Source organism: Nannobrachium achirus, assembly GCF_963921795.1.
Source record: "Nannobrachium achirus genome assembly, chromosome: 3".
Taxonomy (NCBI): Eukaryota; Metazoa; Chordata; class Actinopteri; order Myctophiformes; family Myctophidae; genus Nannobrachium; species Nannobrachium achirus.
In genome coordinates, this window is record NC_137812.1 from 33,004,464 (window position 1) to 33,020,107 (window position 15,644).

Here is a 15,644-nt window from a genome sequence, read left to right on the forward strand (position 1 = left end):
CAATCATCCATCCATCCATCATCCATCCATCCATCCATCCATCATCCACCCATCATCCATCCATCCATCATCCACCCATCATCCATCCATCATCCATCCATCCATCATCCATCCATCTATCCATCATCCATCCATCCATCCATCCATCCATCCATCATCCATCCATCCATCCATCCATCCATCATCCATCCATCCATCCATCCATCCATCCATCCATCCATCATCCATCCATCATCCATCCATCCATCCATCCATCCATCCATCCATCATCCATCCATCCATCCATCATCCACCCATCATCCATCCATCCATCCATCATCCATCCATCCATCATCCATCCATCCATCATCCATCCATCATCCATCCATCCATCATCCATCTATCCATCATCCATCCATCATTCATCCATCCATCATCCATCCATCCATCATCCATCCATCATCAATCCATCATCCATCCATCCATCCATCCGACTTGCTGACCCACCCTTCCCCCCTGTGTGTGTGTGTGTGTGTGTGTGTGTGTGTGTGTGTGTGTGTGTGTGTGTGTGTGTGTGTGTGTGTGTGTGTGTGTGTGTGTGTGTGTGTGTGTGTGTGTGTGTGTGCGCCCCTCCCTTAACATGTGTGGTCAGAAAAGGTACTGTAGGCTACATACAGACACGGACGGACAGACGGACGGACGGCCGGACGGCCGGACGGACGGACGGACGCATACCCACACACACGGCCACGTATAGGAGACGGTGTGACCACCGCTCAAAAACTGAGTACAGTAACCTTTGCTTCTAGGTGGAACAGGCTGGGTGCTGGTGTAGATATGAGGTATAAGATATAAAATGACGAACAAGAGGAATATGGTGGTGTGAATCAATACAGAGTTAAGATGGATGGAGGTTGAAATAGGGAGACTCTTACCTGAAGCTGAGGTCAATCCAGCCATGTTCAATGAAACCCCACATGCAAAGACAGAAAGAGATTGGTAGGAAAATAAACAAAACAAAACAGAGTTTAGACTTAAAGTAGATAGATACATGTATTGTGTATTGTATCCCTGTGTAAAAAAACAAGATGTGTCTAGAAAGAGAGGCACAGTTCATGTCTTTAATGAAGGGTCACTTGCACAGCCGCAGGAAGATGTTGTGTGGGCTGTATTGTACATTTGTGTGACATTTGTGCTTATGTGCCTGCATGCAAATGTACTACATGTGCATGTGAAGGTGTCAATATGCATGTTCACAGAATGTGCATTCATGTATGTGCACAAATGATGCACGGTATAAGGGGCCATGTGTGTGTGTGTGTGTGTGTGTGTGTGTGTGTGGGTGTGTGTGCGCGTGTCATGTGTCGTGTGTTTGTGTGTATGTGTTAGCCAGTGGTGTATAGTAACTAAGTACATTTACTTAAGTACTGTACTTAAGTACAATCTTGAGGTATTAGTACTTTACTTTATACTGTACTTTTACTCCACTACAATTATTTGAAAACTTTAGCTACTAGTTATGATATATACATTATAATATTATAAAACATACATAAACCACTTTACCTCGGCTATTTTCAAACATTTTGTACTTTTACTTTTGGTACTTTAATTTTGATGCCAACACTTTCGTACTTTTACTCAAGTAATTTTGAATCCCGGACTTTTACTAAGTTGTAACAGATCAGTATTGATACAAGTAAAATATGTGAGTACTTTTTCCACCACTGGTGTTATCTGCTATTTTTGAAAAATCGTGAAAATACATGATATTCAAAGATTTTCACACATTTTCACAACTTTTCAAAAATAGCAGATCTACAAGCTCGCAGCGCGGCACTCGGTGCCGCGCTGTGAGCTTGTATATCTGCTATTTTTCAATAGCTAAAGTTACTATAGGGCCCCTCCACCTTGGGCCCAGGTAACTCAGTCCCACTTTCCTACCCCTTGTGACGCCCCTGGTGTTAGCGTCCGTACCTTCCACATGCTAGCTTCCTTGCCGTAGACCACTGCCATGCTGTTGACCTTGTTCTGTTGAATGTTCCTCTTCTCTGTCTCGTTCAGCTCCTCTGACACAAACCCCATAAAGGAGTTGTCTGGTGTGTGAGCTGTGTGTGTGTAAAACAGGACAACAAAACAGCAGTCAAGTTATCTTTGTTCACTTTCATTGCCAAACTCGGTGAGAGAGATTAGCTGTCACTGTCTTCTTCTGCGGTAGCAATAATAGCTTTGTTTTATAGTAGTGAATCCGGCTGTATAATTGGCTGGGAGATTTTGATTGTTTTGCAATGTTATTAAATCTAGCAATGAAGCCCAGCGCACGTAGCAGTCTAGTCTGAGGCATGTCTGAAGCAAATGGAAAGTATAATAACATTGAGGGTTGCAATGAACGAAATGCTGTTGCTATTAGTGGAAAAAGCGTCGTCCTTGTCTTGCCTCTGCAGTGAAAACTCATTTTGAAGTTGAAGGTAAAACTTTCCGCTTTTTAATTACTTAACTTGACAAACTCATACTTTCACAAATTACATCATCGTCATTATAAAGTTACAAACATCTTTATTTATAGCTTTCAGTTAGTGTTCTATTTCAGTGGTTCTCAACCAGCGGTCCGGAGACCACCAGTGGTTCTTGAGGGGGTTCCAGGTGGTCCCAGCTAAATGACGGAGAGTTGGTAACCAAATGGACCCTTATAGATCTTTGACCCTTGAGAGTGGTCCATTTGGTTTCATTTTACTCTCTCAAGAGTTAAATTATTGTTAAACACCTGCATTACTTAATTTATAAGAAGTCTACTCTACAGAATGACAGAATGTACTGTAGAAGAACTGTTAGGGTATCTCACCTATGGCAGTGGTTCTCAACCTGTGGGTCGGGACCCCCAGGGGGGTCCCCAAATTATTTTGGGGGGTCCCCAGATAATTAACTTAATGTGCAACATTGTTTTCTCACTCAACAGTAAACAAACCAATATATTGTAAGGTTTAAGTGTATAGAGGGTATCTGTACTTTTTTAGAGTGAAAAGGTAAGGACTTTCTAAAATGACATATTAAACATTGGCCAAAATGTCAAATATTAGAAGCGAAATAGCAGATCTACATGCTCACAACGCCTCGCGCAGCTCTGCTATTTTCACAATAGAACCGCGTTATACAAAATGCATTGCCTCAACTCTTAGTGCTCGTCAGGGTGGGGGTCCCCAGTTAAAATATAATTATTTTGGGGGCCTGAAAAGGTTGAGAACCACTGACCTATGGTACCAACATCAACCCTAACCCTAACCCTACAGCATGGAAATGGGGACAAAATCCTAACAAACAACAAAATATTCTATGTTTTCGTTCTGAGAGGCTAAATCTCATGGTGGTCCGTGGCTCAAATGCAGAATAAATAATAGGACCGTGATATGAAAAGGGTTAAAAACCTTTGTTCTATTTAGACTTACGGAACATGGTCATGTACTGCCTTGCATTGAGGTTCCAGTAGCCCCAGTTGGTCCTGTAGCCGTGCAGCGTAGCATACTCCTCATGGTTGTACGCCGGCTCCGTTCCAAACGTGTCAATCACCCGGATATGACACCTAAGCAAGACAGGTGGAACATTCAATATTCAGTGATACTTCTATTCCTTCGCTGTAGCATTTGTTGCCAGTGTCAAGAAACAGTCTTAACGCTGAACACACAACGAATGGGAAATTTAAATAAAAAGTGATGAAATGTGAGAACACTACGGATAAACATAATAATGTACTAATCAATTCATTGGCTCATGAATGGAACAAAAACAAAGAAATCTCCATGAATTCAAGGATTCATGGTGTGTGTAATTGATACTGTACAGCACTGGTCGATTTTTCACCAGTTTCATTCAACATTTAAACATAAGTCGTCATTGTGAAGGCTGTCCGGTCTGAGAAGTAGTGTCAGACAGGCACAATGAGTCATTCAGTGCTTTCCATTTACAACAAGAGGCTACAATAGAAACAAGCAGGAGCCCAAGTGACTTACTTTGAACAATAGAGAAACATCATGTAATACGTGGGGACTGAAAATAACCCCCACATTTTTCTTTCACAAGTTGTCAAGTTCAACGTGGGAGGAAACAAAGCTTTGAATGATTGTTGTTGTGAGTGTGAAATAGCAGTCGGAACTCTGATTGTGTGTTCTTGGTGAATACAGCACACAATACACACAAGCAGTCGTATCAACTCGCATGCACGCACGCACGCACGCACGCACGCACGCACGCACACAAACACACAAACACACAAACACACATGCACGCACAGTTTGCTGTGTCCTTTCCAGTGTGAGTAAAACCAGCGACTCAATGAGCTCAGGAGGATTAACAAACACTGAATAAGACTTCAGAGTCCAGTCTGTGAAACAGAGACTCTCTCTCTCTTGGCAAATACCAGCTATGCATCTCAGTGAGTGTGTGTCTTAGTTTGTCTTCATGCGTTTGAGAGAGAGAGAGAGAGAGAGAGAGAGAGAGAGAGAGAGAGAGAGAGAGAGAGAGAGAGAGAGAGAGAGAGAGAGAAATGAAGAGCTTACAAGAGAATCAGCCACTGGCTGTTGCCTACAGTACGCACACTTCATTTCCAGTGGTGTAAAGTAACTAAATAGATTTAAGTACCGTAAGTACTAAAGTACAATTTTGAGGTCATTGTACTTTACTGGAGCATTTTCCAATTTCCAAATTTACTTCTACTCCACTACATCACGGATTCAAATATTGTACTTTTACTCCATTACTATTTATTTGGAAACTTTAGTTTCTAATTACTTTGTATGGTTTTGATTATTGTTACAAAACATACATTAACCACTTCAACCCTATATACATTTTGATAATTTGAAAATAGCTGATCTACAAGTCCTTGTTACCAGTTACCCTGCAAAATGCTGAAGTTTAAAACACTTTCACTTATTTGAAAATAGCCGAACTACAAGCTCATACGTGTCGCATCGTCGTGATGCATTGTGTGCTTGTAGATCGGCCAAGACGGCCATTTGCTAAACATGTTGTCAAATCTTGACAAATATTCTTTTATGGAGGCTCAGGATTACAATCAATGAGAATAAGTTTCATCTTCACGAAGGAATGATCAGTTGGAGGCCTTGAAGTAAGGATGGACCACCACTTTAACAACTATTTTATGCTTTAACTATTACAAAATATCAGATATACAAGCTCACAGCACAGCACCAAGATTTACAGAGATTTGAGTTACAAAAGTTTGCTTTGAAAAATATATATTCAAAGATTTGTGAAAAATTTCAAGATTTTTCAAAAATAGCAGATCTACAATCTCGCAGCGCGGCACTTGGTGCCGCACTGTGAGCTTGTATATCTGCTATTTTTCAATAGCTAAAGTATACAATATTTCCAGGTCTTAAAGGGATAAGGTCAAAGGCCAAGGTCACAAGGGCGAGGTCAAAATTACATTGTCATATCTCAGGTGAAAATGGCACAGGTTTGCACTGTAATGATTGCAATGTATCTAGTTTAACAATGTTTCATGATCAAAACATTTGTCAACATTCCAGTGAAGGCTGGTGGCAAGGTGACACAAAATGTAGTTTGACTCTCTTCAGATGACAAACTCTGGATGCAAAGTAATAAACTGACAATGATATATCTTACAAGGGAACTTGCGTCCTAGTGTCCTTGTCTGTCTGCAATTTTGGGACATTGAGGAAAGGAGGACAGGATTATGGGGGAGGGAAGTGTGTGTGTGTGTGTGTGTGTGTGTGTGTGTGTGTGTGTGTGTGTGTGTGTGTGTGTGTGTGTGTGTGTGTGTGTGTGTGTGTGTTTACTGAGGCAGGGACTATTTGGTGCGGCAAGGACATTAAACATTGATTGTTATAGTCATGACCATACATCAGTATCTTCGTTTGTGTTGTGTGTGTATGTGTGTGTGCTTGCGCGCGTGTGTATTTGTTCCTACAGCTCACTCACCTGGATCCTGCACAGCTGCCTTCAAGCAGCTCATCAACTCCATCAGCTAACACACCTGTCATCCCTCAGTTTATCACGTCTCCTGCATAATAAAACCTTGCCCTTCACCCACTCTTCATCAGATCGTTGTTTGTTTCACTTTCAGTGGTTGTGACATGCTTCAGACCGCCATAGTTTAGTGATTAGTATTCTTGAATCCCAGTAAACCAACTGTCTTTTCCTTGTGCTCAGGATCATTCCTTGCCTGCCATTCCAGTCTGCCTAAGCGTATAACTAATGCTCCTCAACTCCCAGCCACCCTAAACATTTTTAGGGCATGGCCACACATACACGTCAGAAGCGGCAGCGTCCGGTTCACTTACATTCTATGGGAGAAAGGTGGTGGAGCATCCGGTAGCAGCATTTTTATTCTTATTTAGAGCAGGGGTTTTCAAAGTGGGTGACGGGGCACCCTGGGGTGCCGTGAGATCATTTGATAATATTTGGAATGTATTTGGACACTTTGGACAAATCTCACTTTACAGATTTATTTCCTGAACTTCAGATTATTTTCTTCTTCTCCTCCATCTACTCCAAATCCCTTCCTCAATCAGTCTATACACTAGCATTCACCGTTGGCTCCAAAACAGCAGACACTTTCCTACACACAAGATAACGGGTCTGGAAGGGGGTGGGCAGTGAGAGATTGTAAGCAGAGGGGATAAGACGTGAAAGTGCTGAGCTGAATATCTATCAGGACATCAGAGTGTGGCTCTAATCTGGGTTAAATAGCTGCAATGCCGGGCTCAGTGGTCCTCTTGGGAGGGAGATGGCAGGGTCATGGGTTATCACCCACACTTTTCCACACATACGTGGGGCGGCATGGCTCAGGGGTAGAGAAACCGTTATTAGAGCACGAAGGGTTCCCAAAGGGTTCCCAGTTCGAATCCGGGCTCCCCCTGAGTTAATGTCGAAGGGTCCTTGGGCAAGACTCTGAACCCCACATTGCTCCCGGTGAGCAGGTTGGTGCCTTGCATGGTTTCCTCCGCCACCAGTGTATGAATGTGTGCGTGAATGGGTGAATGTAATGCACAATCTCTGTAAAGCGCTTTGGATAAAAGCGCTATATAAATGCACCATTTACCATTTTACATTATAAAAGGGAAAATCCACCCTAAAACAACATTTATTTTATTTCAACTAAGTTAATCACTTTCAACCTAAATTAAATCAGCTTTACACTAGAAATAACATTTCCCTTTGACCCTGCAATGTTTAAGTAACCTGAGCCTTATTGTACAATATTTTTCTTAAAGTGTCACATTGTGCTTTACCTGACTCAAGAAGCTTCTGGCAACTTATATCATATTTTTGAGCGGTGCTCCTGGAAGGAGCTAAGCTCCAACATCTGGCTTTGTCCGGTTCCCCAAAAATGTCCGTGCTGTGAAGCATGGCCTACATCTGGCCTACATCTTGGCACAAACGGCTCACAGTTTGTTGTACGCTCAGGGTCCCATAGGCCAAGCTACGCAGGACGCGCTGTGATTAGCCAGCGGGCGCTCAATGAAATGAACTCTTAATTAGCACCGCATGTCTGTGCTTACTGCTTACTATCCAACAAACCCGCACAGCACCAACTCTTTAGGTGTTGCGCAACAGTGCTCCTGCTACACTTGTGTCTTAGTAACGTGGTATTTTTGTGCATGTCTATTCTTCGAGATATCTTCCCTCGCCCACCTCTATCGGTGCAGCCAGTAAATTTAGCACGCAGAACCAATCAATAGGCCAGTCCTATTATCAGATGGGCTGGTGTGATTTAAGGCTATCCCCTATCGGCTTTCAGCATCTTATGCAGTCCAACACATATGGACACACAAATACACAACAAAATGCACAACGAACGCTTGCGCGCACGCACGTACGCACTGAGGACAGCCTAGTGTTCTTCAGGCATAATAAATGAACGTGGGCGTTCTGGGTAACATAAAGCAAAAGTAATTAAAGTAAGCTAAAGTTCCCCAGAGCTCTGGACTTGATTAATGATTCCTTTCAGCTAATAGGGCTCAACCAGTCAGGTCTGGCCTGATGAAGCAGACAGAAAGAGGTCTGTGTGTGTGTGTGTGTGTGTGTGTGTGTGCGTGCGTGTGTGCGTGCAGGTGTGCGTGTGTGTGCGCACGTGGTGGGGACCCATGTCACTGACCTTCTATACCTCTGGGAATGTTTGCGTAAGAAGGAGTTGTTGGGTTGAGATGAATGGGTGAAGCAGTTGTGTAATGCTTGGTTGCTGGGAGGAAATATCATTAGGAGGAAAGATAAAACGTAATGGAGTTTGCTTGCCTTATGGTGGATCGATGCAAATCAATGGTGTGTGTAACATATTATATATTGGGTTGTAAATTTTACTGAATCCTTATTGATAGCTTGTAGCGCCTTAATGGGTTTACATTCGAGTTCCTGTGGTATATACAGGGAGTGTTGCAGATATATTTGTAGATTTAGCAAATATCAGAGAGAGAGAGAGAGAGAGAGAGAGAGAGAGAGAGAGAGAGAGAGGGAGGGGGTGGGGGGGGGGGATAAGGCATACTACATGTAGGTATTAGGGCATTCACGAATAGTGATTTTTAATATTTGAATTATTCGACCTCAAAGTATTTGAATAGTCGAATATTCTACAGGACTGGCCAAACTGGCCAATCTGTCAAATAATTAAGTAAGCAAGAGGCGAACATTGTGAAAATAGCCGATCTACATGCTCACAACGCCTCGCAACGCATGTAGATCAGCTATTTCACAATATTTATCTGCGAAACTGAGTCACATTAAATGTAATACCTACAATTCCAAGTGCTTGTCGGGGTGGGGCCCGGGGGTCCCCAGTTCAAGTATGTTTATTTTGGGGGTCGCAGCCTAAAAAGGTTTGAGAACCCCTGGTATACAGCATTTACACATTCATCCACCAGGGGCATTGGCAACTCATTCTAATGACTTCCTATCTAGCCAAGCTTTATAAACTATATATTTTTTAAAGAGAAAACAATAAAAAAATAAAAATAAGCGAATATTTCGACTTCGGTGAACAACGTCGAATAGTGACTTTGATATTCGAATATTCGAATATTTGGTGAATGCCCTACTAGGTATAGAGCATACATGGGCAACTGGCGGCCCGGGGGCCACATGCGGCCTCCACCTTGACTTAATGCGGCCCTCAGGTTAATACCGGAATACTGATATATTATTGATTTCAGCTGTTACAATTCCAAACATGACCCGCTTTAATTCCGTCAGTCTATATTATAGTAGTATTAAAATGTATTTTTTTTTATGTCCAATGTATTTGTATTTAGGTTCATAAAGTTAACATGAGTTTATAACTAAATGTGTTTGAAATGAAATCAAAATGTTACATTTCATGATTCCAATTAAAAAAAATAACAAAAACTAATTCAGGATTCCAATTCATCGCAGCGCGATGCGTTTTGAGCTTGTAGATCTGCTATTTTTGCTTCTTTTGTATGAGATACTAGAATGATAAAGTTGGACGTAGCAATATGCAATTTGGCCCTCTGGAGAGAAGATGGAAATATAGTGGCCCTCGCCATCATCAAAGTTGCCCACCCCTGGTATAGAGTAACAAAGTCATGACGTTCCTCGCTCATCCCCCGGATCGCGGAGGTAATTTCTCTATAGAATAACATTGTGTCATCTTAAAATCGTCTCATATAAGCATTGTGGTCCAAAAATAAACAAACGGTCTCCGCGATATTGTCGGGGAGGTGGCTTTGTGGTTTATGATAGTCAGTCACTAATATTTTATACGCTCTGTTTCTGGTAAAAATGTAACTAATTCGGCGACAGTAACATTAGCGTTTTCTCACCATCAGTTGATTCTTCATATCCATATGAGTCAAACCGCTGAGATCATTTGTTTATGTTTGGAACAGAGTTCTTATATGACGTGACAGTGATGTTATTAGGTTTTCAATGTAATGGGTCCTGGGACCCACAGGTGGTCATTCAAATGGGTCCCAGAAAGAGTCCTCAATACAATGTTTTCGAGCGCTGTGAGCTTGTAGATCGGCTATTTTCAAAATGTTTGCCTATTTCTTATATTTATTTTACAATTTGGCTAATGTTTGAACTTAGAACTACTAAAACTACTAAAACATGTGCCCCTAATGAATTCGGGCGCGCAAAATGGCGTCGGACGTCGGTGGAATCAAAACATTGACGTTTCTATCGCCTGTTTAAGACGTTCTACGTGGAATTTATTTGTGTTAATGTAGGGTAAAGTAGGATGCTTTCACCCATAAACAATGGTGGTGTCTGTGGAATTTTAAAATGTTTTTCTTTTACCGCGACCCGGTAAATTATTTTAACATGGACTCCAATGGAGGCGCATCCCCGGGACCCCAGGACCATGACATGAATGAGTCCCTGGGCGACTTGAATTAGTTTTTGATGCGGGATGCGCACGTAATGACATCACTGACGTGATATGAAAAAAGTCTATGGGAATTCAGAATGGGCGGGGAAAAAAACAGGAACCAGGTAGGATGTGTAAATGACGTCAAACTTTGTTACTCTATTGTAGGTTAAATTAGTTCTGTGATTCTCAACCTTTTTAATTTCAAGGACCCCATATTGATTGTGATTTGGCCATGGACCCCCAATCTTCTACACTGTAAAATCTGTGTAGAATAGAATAGAATAGAATAGAATAGAATAGAAATTAATGTACAGTGGTGGACAAAGTAATTGAGTCAATTGCAGATACAGATATTCCTGGTCAAATATTACTCAACTCAGTGTTAATTCAACTCAGAGAGTGTACAAAGGGAACCAAATGGACCAACATACCGACCTGCAAGGGTTCATTTGGTTCCTAACGCAATCATTTACTACAGCTGGGTGCCCCCTGGAATCCCCTCAAGGACCCCTGGAGGTCCCCAGACATCACGTTGAGAACCAGTGCTCAATCCCATGCACCCATAATATGTTTCTCTCAGTCATAATTAGATTTGAATTATACATGGATTAGCACTTTTTATCTGGTGTCAGGTATGTTCCAAACATCCTGGCACTTCTCTGTTTCTTTCTCTCACAATCTCTCCCAATTCAACTAGGCCTACACAGCAGACTGTGTCCTGCCACTGTATGTGATGGACAGCAAGTCTGTACTCTTGGCTGTTTCAACCATGTCATGATGACTATGATATTGCATGTTGTTTTAGCTTGCATATTTTGTGAAGTTGTCAGGTAGTCATTTGTGAAGTTGGGGCCAGTACAGTACCTTAAAAGCATGTCAAGTGGGCCACATATTCATCAAATGTTTAAAGACATGTGTATGTACTTTGTGCCATTATGCCCACTGTTGTAGTATTTGTGTGTGTGTGTGTGTGTGTGTGTGTGTGTGTGTGTGTGTGTGTGTGTGTGTGTGTGTGTGTGTGTGTGTGTGTGTGTGTGTGTGTGTGTGTGTGCGTGTGTGTGTGTGTGTGTGTGTGTGTGGCATAGTGGATTAATTGGGAGGAAGAGTTTAATATTTAGCTACATACAGTATGTAGAATGCCTAACCGACTACTGTCATCCTCATAATGCCTGGCTTGGTAACTATTTTAATGCAATTATGCTCATGGTTGAAACTAGGTCTCTACAGTGAATTTATGTCAACACTAACAGTATGCATGAGGCCCTCTCTGCACTTCGTCTCTGTCACTCTCTGCTTTCCTCTGCTTTGTGAACCATACAGTGTGTCCTTGAACAAACTTGTATGGAGTTTCTAGGCACGAAACAAACAAAAGAACAGCAACGCTGCAACCACCGAGCCATTAACCCGTGTTCCAATGAACCGACCCACTCTCTCCGCTGAATCACACACCGGATAAACATCTCTGTGATTACCGGCCGAGCTGAGGGATTGAAGGGGCCTAATGCATCATATAGTGATGACCCTGCATGGCCGCCACCATCTGTGTGTGTTGTTTACTAGACACAGATACATCATTACTGTCAATCTCACTACAACACAAGTGGCTATTTGTACCAGTAGCCAGTTTATACGCAGCAAGCCTTAAGCTTGTTAATGTAATACCAGTGCAGGCGGTGTGTTCAGTGTGTGTTCAGTGTGTGTGTGTGTGTGTGTGTGTGTGTGTGTGTGTGTGTGTGTGTGTGTGTGTGTGTGTGTGTGTGTGTGTGTGTGTGTGTGTGTGTGTGTGTGAGAGAGAGAGAGAGAGAGAGAGAGAGAGTGAGTATTTGACTGTGTTAACAAGCCCAGTGAATTATGATCAGACAGCTGGTCACTGACATGTACATCAAATAACCCAGGCCATAATGAACCCATAAAGACTCAAACCACCCCGCCCACCTGGAAGAGACGTTGTTAATGTCGTTAAACTCATTCACTACCGATGACAGAGTTTTTATTTTATTTCATTTTATCCAACATTACGCTGCCGTTTATCTGCTCAAAAAGTAGCGATTCTTGCTTTGACCGAAAACCGTTTCAAACTGGGTATGAAAAAAACTAATCTGCATTGGGTCCCATGTTAAACTTTGCAGGAAAACACCCATTTCTCTGTTTCCTGATCCTGCCATGTGTCCTGCAGCATTTCTGCACTAGCTAGTGAGCTTGTAGCCGTGGAACACTTGGTCACGTTAGCATGGATTTATTATTGGTGCATATTGTGCACATTAAAAATAAGTGGTATAGTTCGAGTAGTTTGGTTAAATATTCCAGTAGTAAATGAGTTGTTAACATGCATGCGCACTGCCATTGTGTGTGTTGCGTCCCACACACAGTCACACGTATGTGACGCACGCAAGCACACAGGCACATACAGTACATACCAGTAAGACTCCCTAATCGGGAGATAAGCGACCGTTGGTCGCTTATCTCCACAATCTGTCGGTAGATAATGCCGGTCTTATATAAGGGTCATTTGTGTACGGTGTGATGTCATACTGATGTCAGCAGTGTGATGTCATACTGATGTCAGCAGCTATGTCTCTATATATGGAGTTATATGTTGTTCGTGTCCAAATATGGGGCTTGTGAGGTCAGACTTAGTGAGATTCGTCGGTTATCTCCATATATGGAGGGATGTAGGGTAAAAAACATGGTTGCTATGGTAAACAGTTGGTTGCTAAGGTAAAAAAAACATGGTTGCTATGGTAAACAGTTGGTTGCTAGGGTAAAAAAATGGTTGCTATGGTAAACAGTTGGTTGCTAGGGTAAAAAAACATGGTTGCTATGGTAAACAGTTGGTTGCTAGGGTAAACAGTTGGTTGCTAGGGTAAAACCATGGTTGCTAACGTACACTAACAGACCAGCAACAACAGACTGTTGCCACAGCAACGTACACAAAGGTTTGTGTACACATGTGGTGTGATGTCATACTGATGCGGAGATATGAGCAGGGCAAAGGTGTGACGTGTGACGTGTGACGTGTGACCGACCGACGGACGTCCGGTGGAGGTTTTGATACTAAACTGTGACCTACGGTCGCAATAAACATAAATAGATGTATATACTGTACATATACTCACTTGTGTTTCTTGAGCGACAGCCCCATGTGTTGTTTCATCTGCTGCAGGCCATGGTAGTCAGTGTAGATAAGGTCAAAGGGCAGAGGACCCGTCAGAGGGCAGCTGCCCCTGCCTGGAGGAACACCTAGGAATCTGCAACACACACATACATTCTAGCTTTAGAAAGAAACACGTAAGTCCTATTTTATACATTCACCGTATATGGTATATCTCCTAGAGATCTGCTTTATTTTAACGTTTATTTATTCTTTTTACAAAATACCATTTGCACCTCCATGTGCAAAGAACGGAGTCGGCATAATGGCAAGCGAGTATAGCGTCCCCAAAATACCATAGAGAAATATACATATTTTTCCCCATGGACTCATGTGCTTTACTGTAAAAATGCATTAAAATGAAATGATTTAACTTTGACCAAAAATAGGCATGCAATTATATTTACTGTAGTGCGTTGAATCTCAAGCAACTTATATAGCATATATTTAGCATGATATGATACTGAAATGTACAGAATCAAGTGGCTTCCTTGATACTCAACTAAACCACGCTACTGTATGCATTGGAAAATGGTCAGTAGCAGCAATATCAAGTATACCTTGAGTTATAGTCAGTCTTTTCAAATGTAATGGTTCATTGCGTGATTGCATGCACACGTACGCAGTACGCACGCACGCACCCACGCACGCACGCACGCACAAACAAACAAACTGCACAACCTTCATTGCACCCAGAGGTGTAATTGTACTTCATCCACTTTCACATCCCTGTTTGGCTCAGTTTCTCTCCCATTGATTGACTAAAGACCTTCGGTTACCGTGCCGACAGACTTGTTATTGGACATCTGACCTGTGAGTGGTCGGGTGGCTTTTACTTTGACCCCCCTGCGCCAGATGAGGCCAAAGGTTAATGGAATTGTTCTATAAGTCACAACCACAGTGAACTTTGCTGTGTTACATTTACTTTGGAGTGTTTTTGGCTTAAGTACATACAGTATAACCGGGGACCGTCCATTCAATATACTCTCAAGGAAATTCATCCTGAGAGCCACAAACCACCAGTGGTGGGAAAAAGTACTCAAATGTTTTACTTAAGTAAAAGTATCAGTACTGCAATGTAGAAATACTCTGTTACAAGTAAATGTCTGGAATTCAAAATTTGAGTAGAAGTACCAAAGTATGGGCATCATAATAGGCCTATACTTAAAGCACCAAAAGTAAAAGTACAAAATGTTTGAAAATAGCAGATCTACTATGTTTATTAGTATAATAAAGCTCACTGGCCTTGGTGGTTAGTGTCTGCCCTTAGACTGGGAGGTCGAGGTTCAATCCCCGGCCGACTCGCACCAAAGAATATAAAAGTGGTACCCAATGCCTCCCTGCTTGGTGCTCAGCATCAAGAGTTTGAAGTCCCTGCGACATGCTAACATCATGTCCAGTCCCTGCAACATGCTAACATCATGTCCAGTCCCTGCGACATGCTAACATCATGTCCAGTCCCTGCAACATGCTAACATCATGTCCAGTCCCTGCGACATGCTAACATCATGTCCAGTCCCTGCGACATGCTAACATCATGTCCAGTCCCTGCGACATGCTAACATCATGTCCAGTCCATAGAGTATATATAAAATAGAGAGCGGACGAGCCCCGCCCCCACTATCATTTCAATGCAAGTGCTCAGTGGCGTTTCGAAGCAACGGCTACGTGCTAGCATGTAGCTAATCCAGGTGCATTCTGGGGGAAATTGGCCACTATTCGAGACCACAAATGACGTCACGCTGCTCTCCGCTCACAGGAGTAGTGGGGCCAAACCCCCAGAATGCACCTGGATTAGCTTCATGCTAGCACGTAGCCGTTGCTTCAAATCTAGCCCTGGGTTCTGGGGGCTTGGTCCAGTCCCTGCGACATGCTAACATCATGTCCAGTCCCTGCGACATGCTAACATCATGTCCAGTCCCTGCAACATCATGCTAACATCATGTCCAGTCCCTGCGACATGCTAACATCATGTCCAGTTCCTGCGACATGCTAACATCATGTCCAGTCCCTGCAACATACTAACATCATGTACATTTTCTGCAACATGTCCACGGATTGGTTCCTACCGTTACTTAATCAGAAAAGTGTCTGCAATTGAACAGTTTCACATAAATATCCATCCATATCTGCAATAATAATTGGAGT

The 15,644-nt window shown here is 42.5% G+C and overlaps 1 protein-coding gene across 1 annotated transcript in view; it reads right to left on the minus strand.

The window, feature by feature from the left end:
- LOC308281247 (alpha-1,6-mannosylglycoprotein 6-beta-N-acetylglucosaminyltransferase B-like) overlaps positions 1–15,644 on the minus strand; it is a gene marked incomplete at both ends in the record, with an annotated part of 176,366 nt that overhangs the window by 16,225 nt on the left and 144,497 nt on the right. The window contains 3 exon segments of the mRNA XM_080721381.1: positions 1,957–2,087; positions 3,423–3,556; positions 13,462–13,593. Of these exon segments, the coding sequence (XP_080577507.1) occupies positions 1,957–2,087; positions 3,423–3,556; positions 13,462–13,593 (397 nt within the window).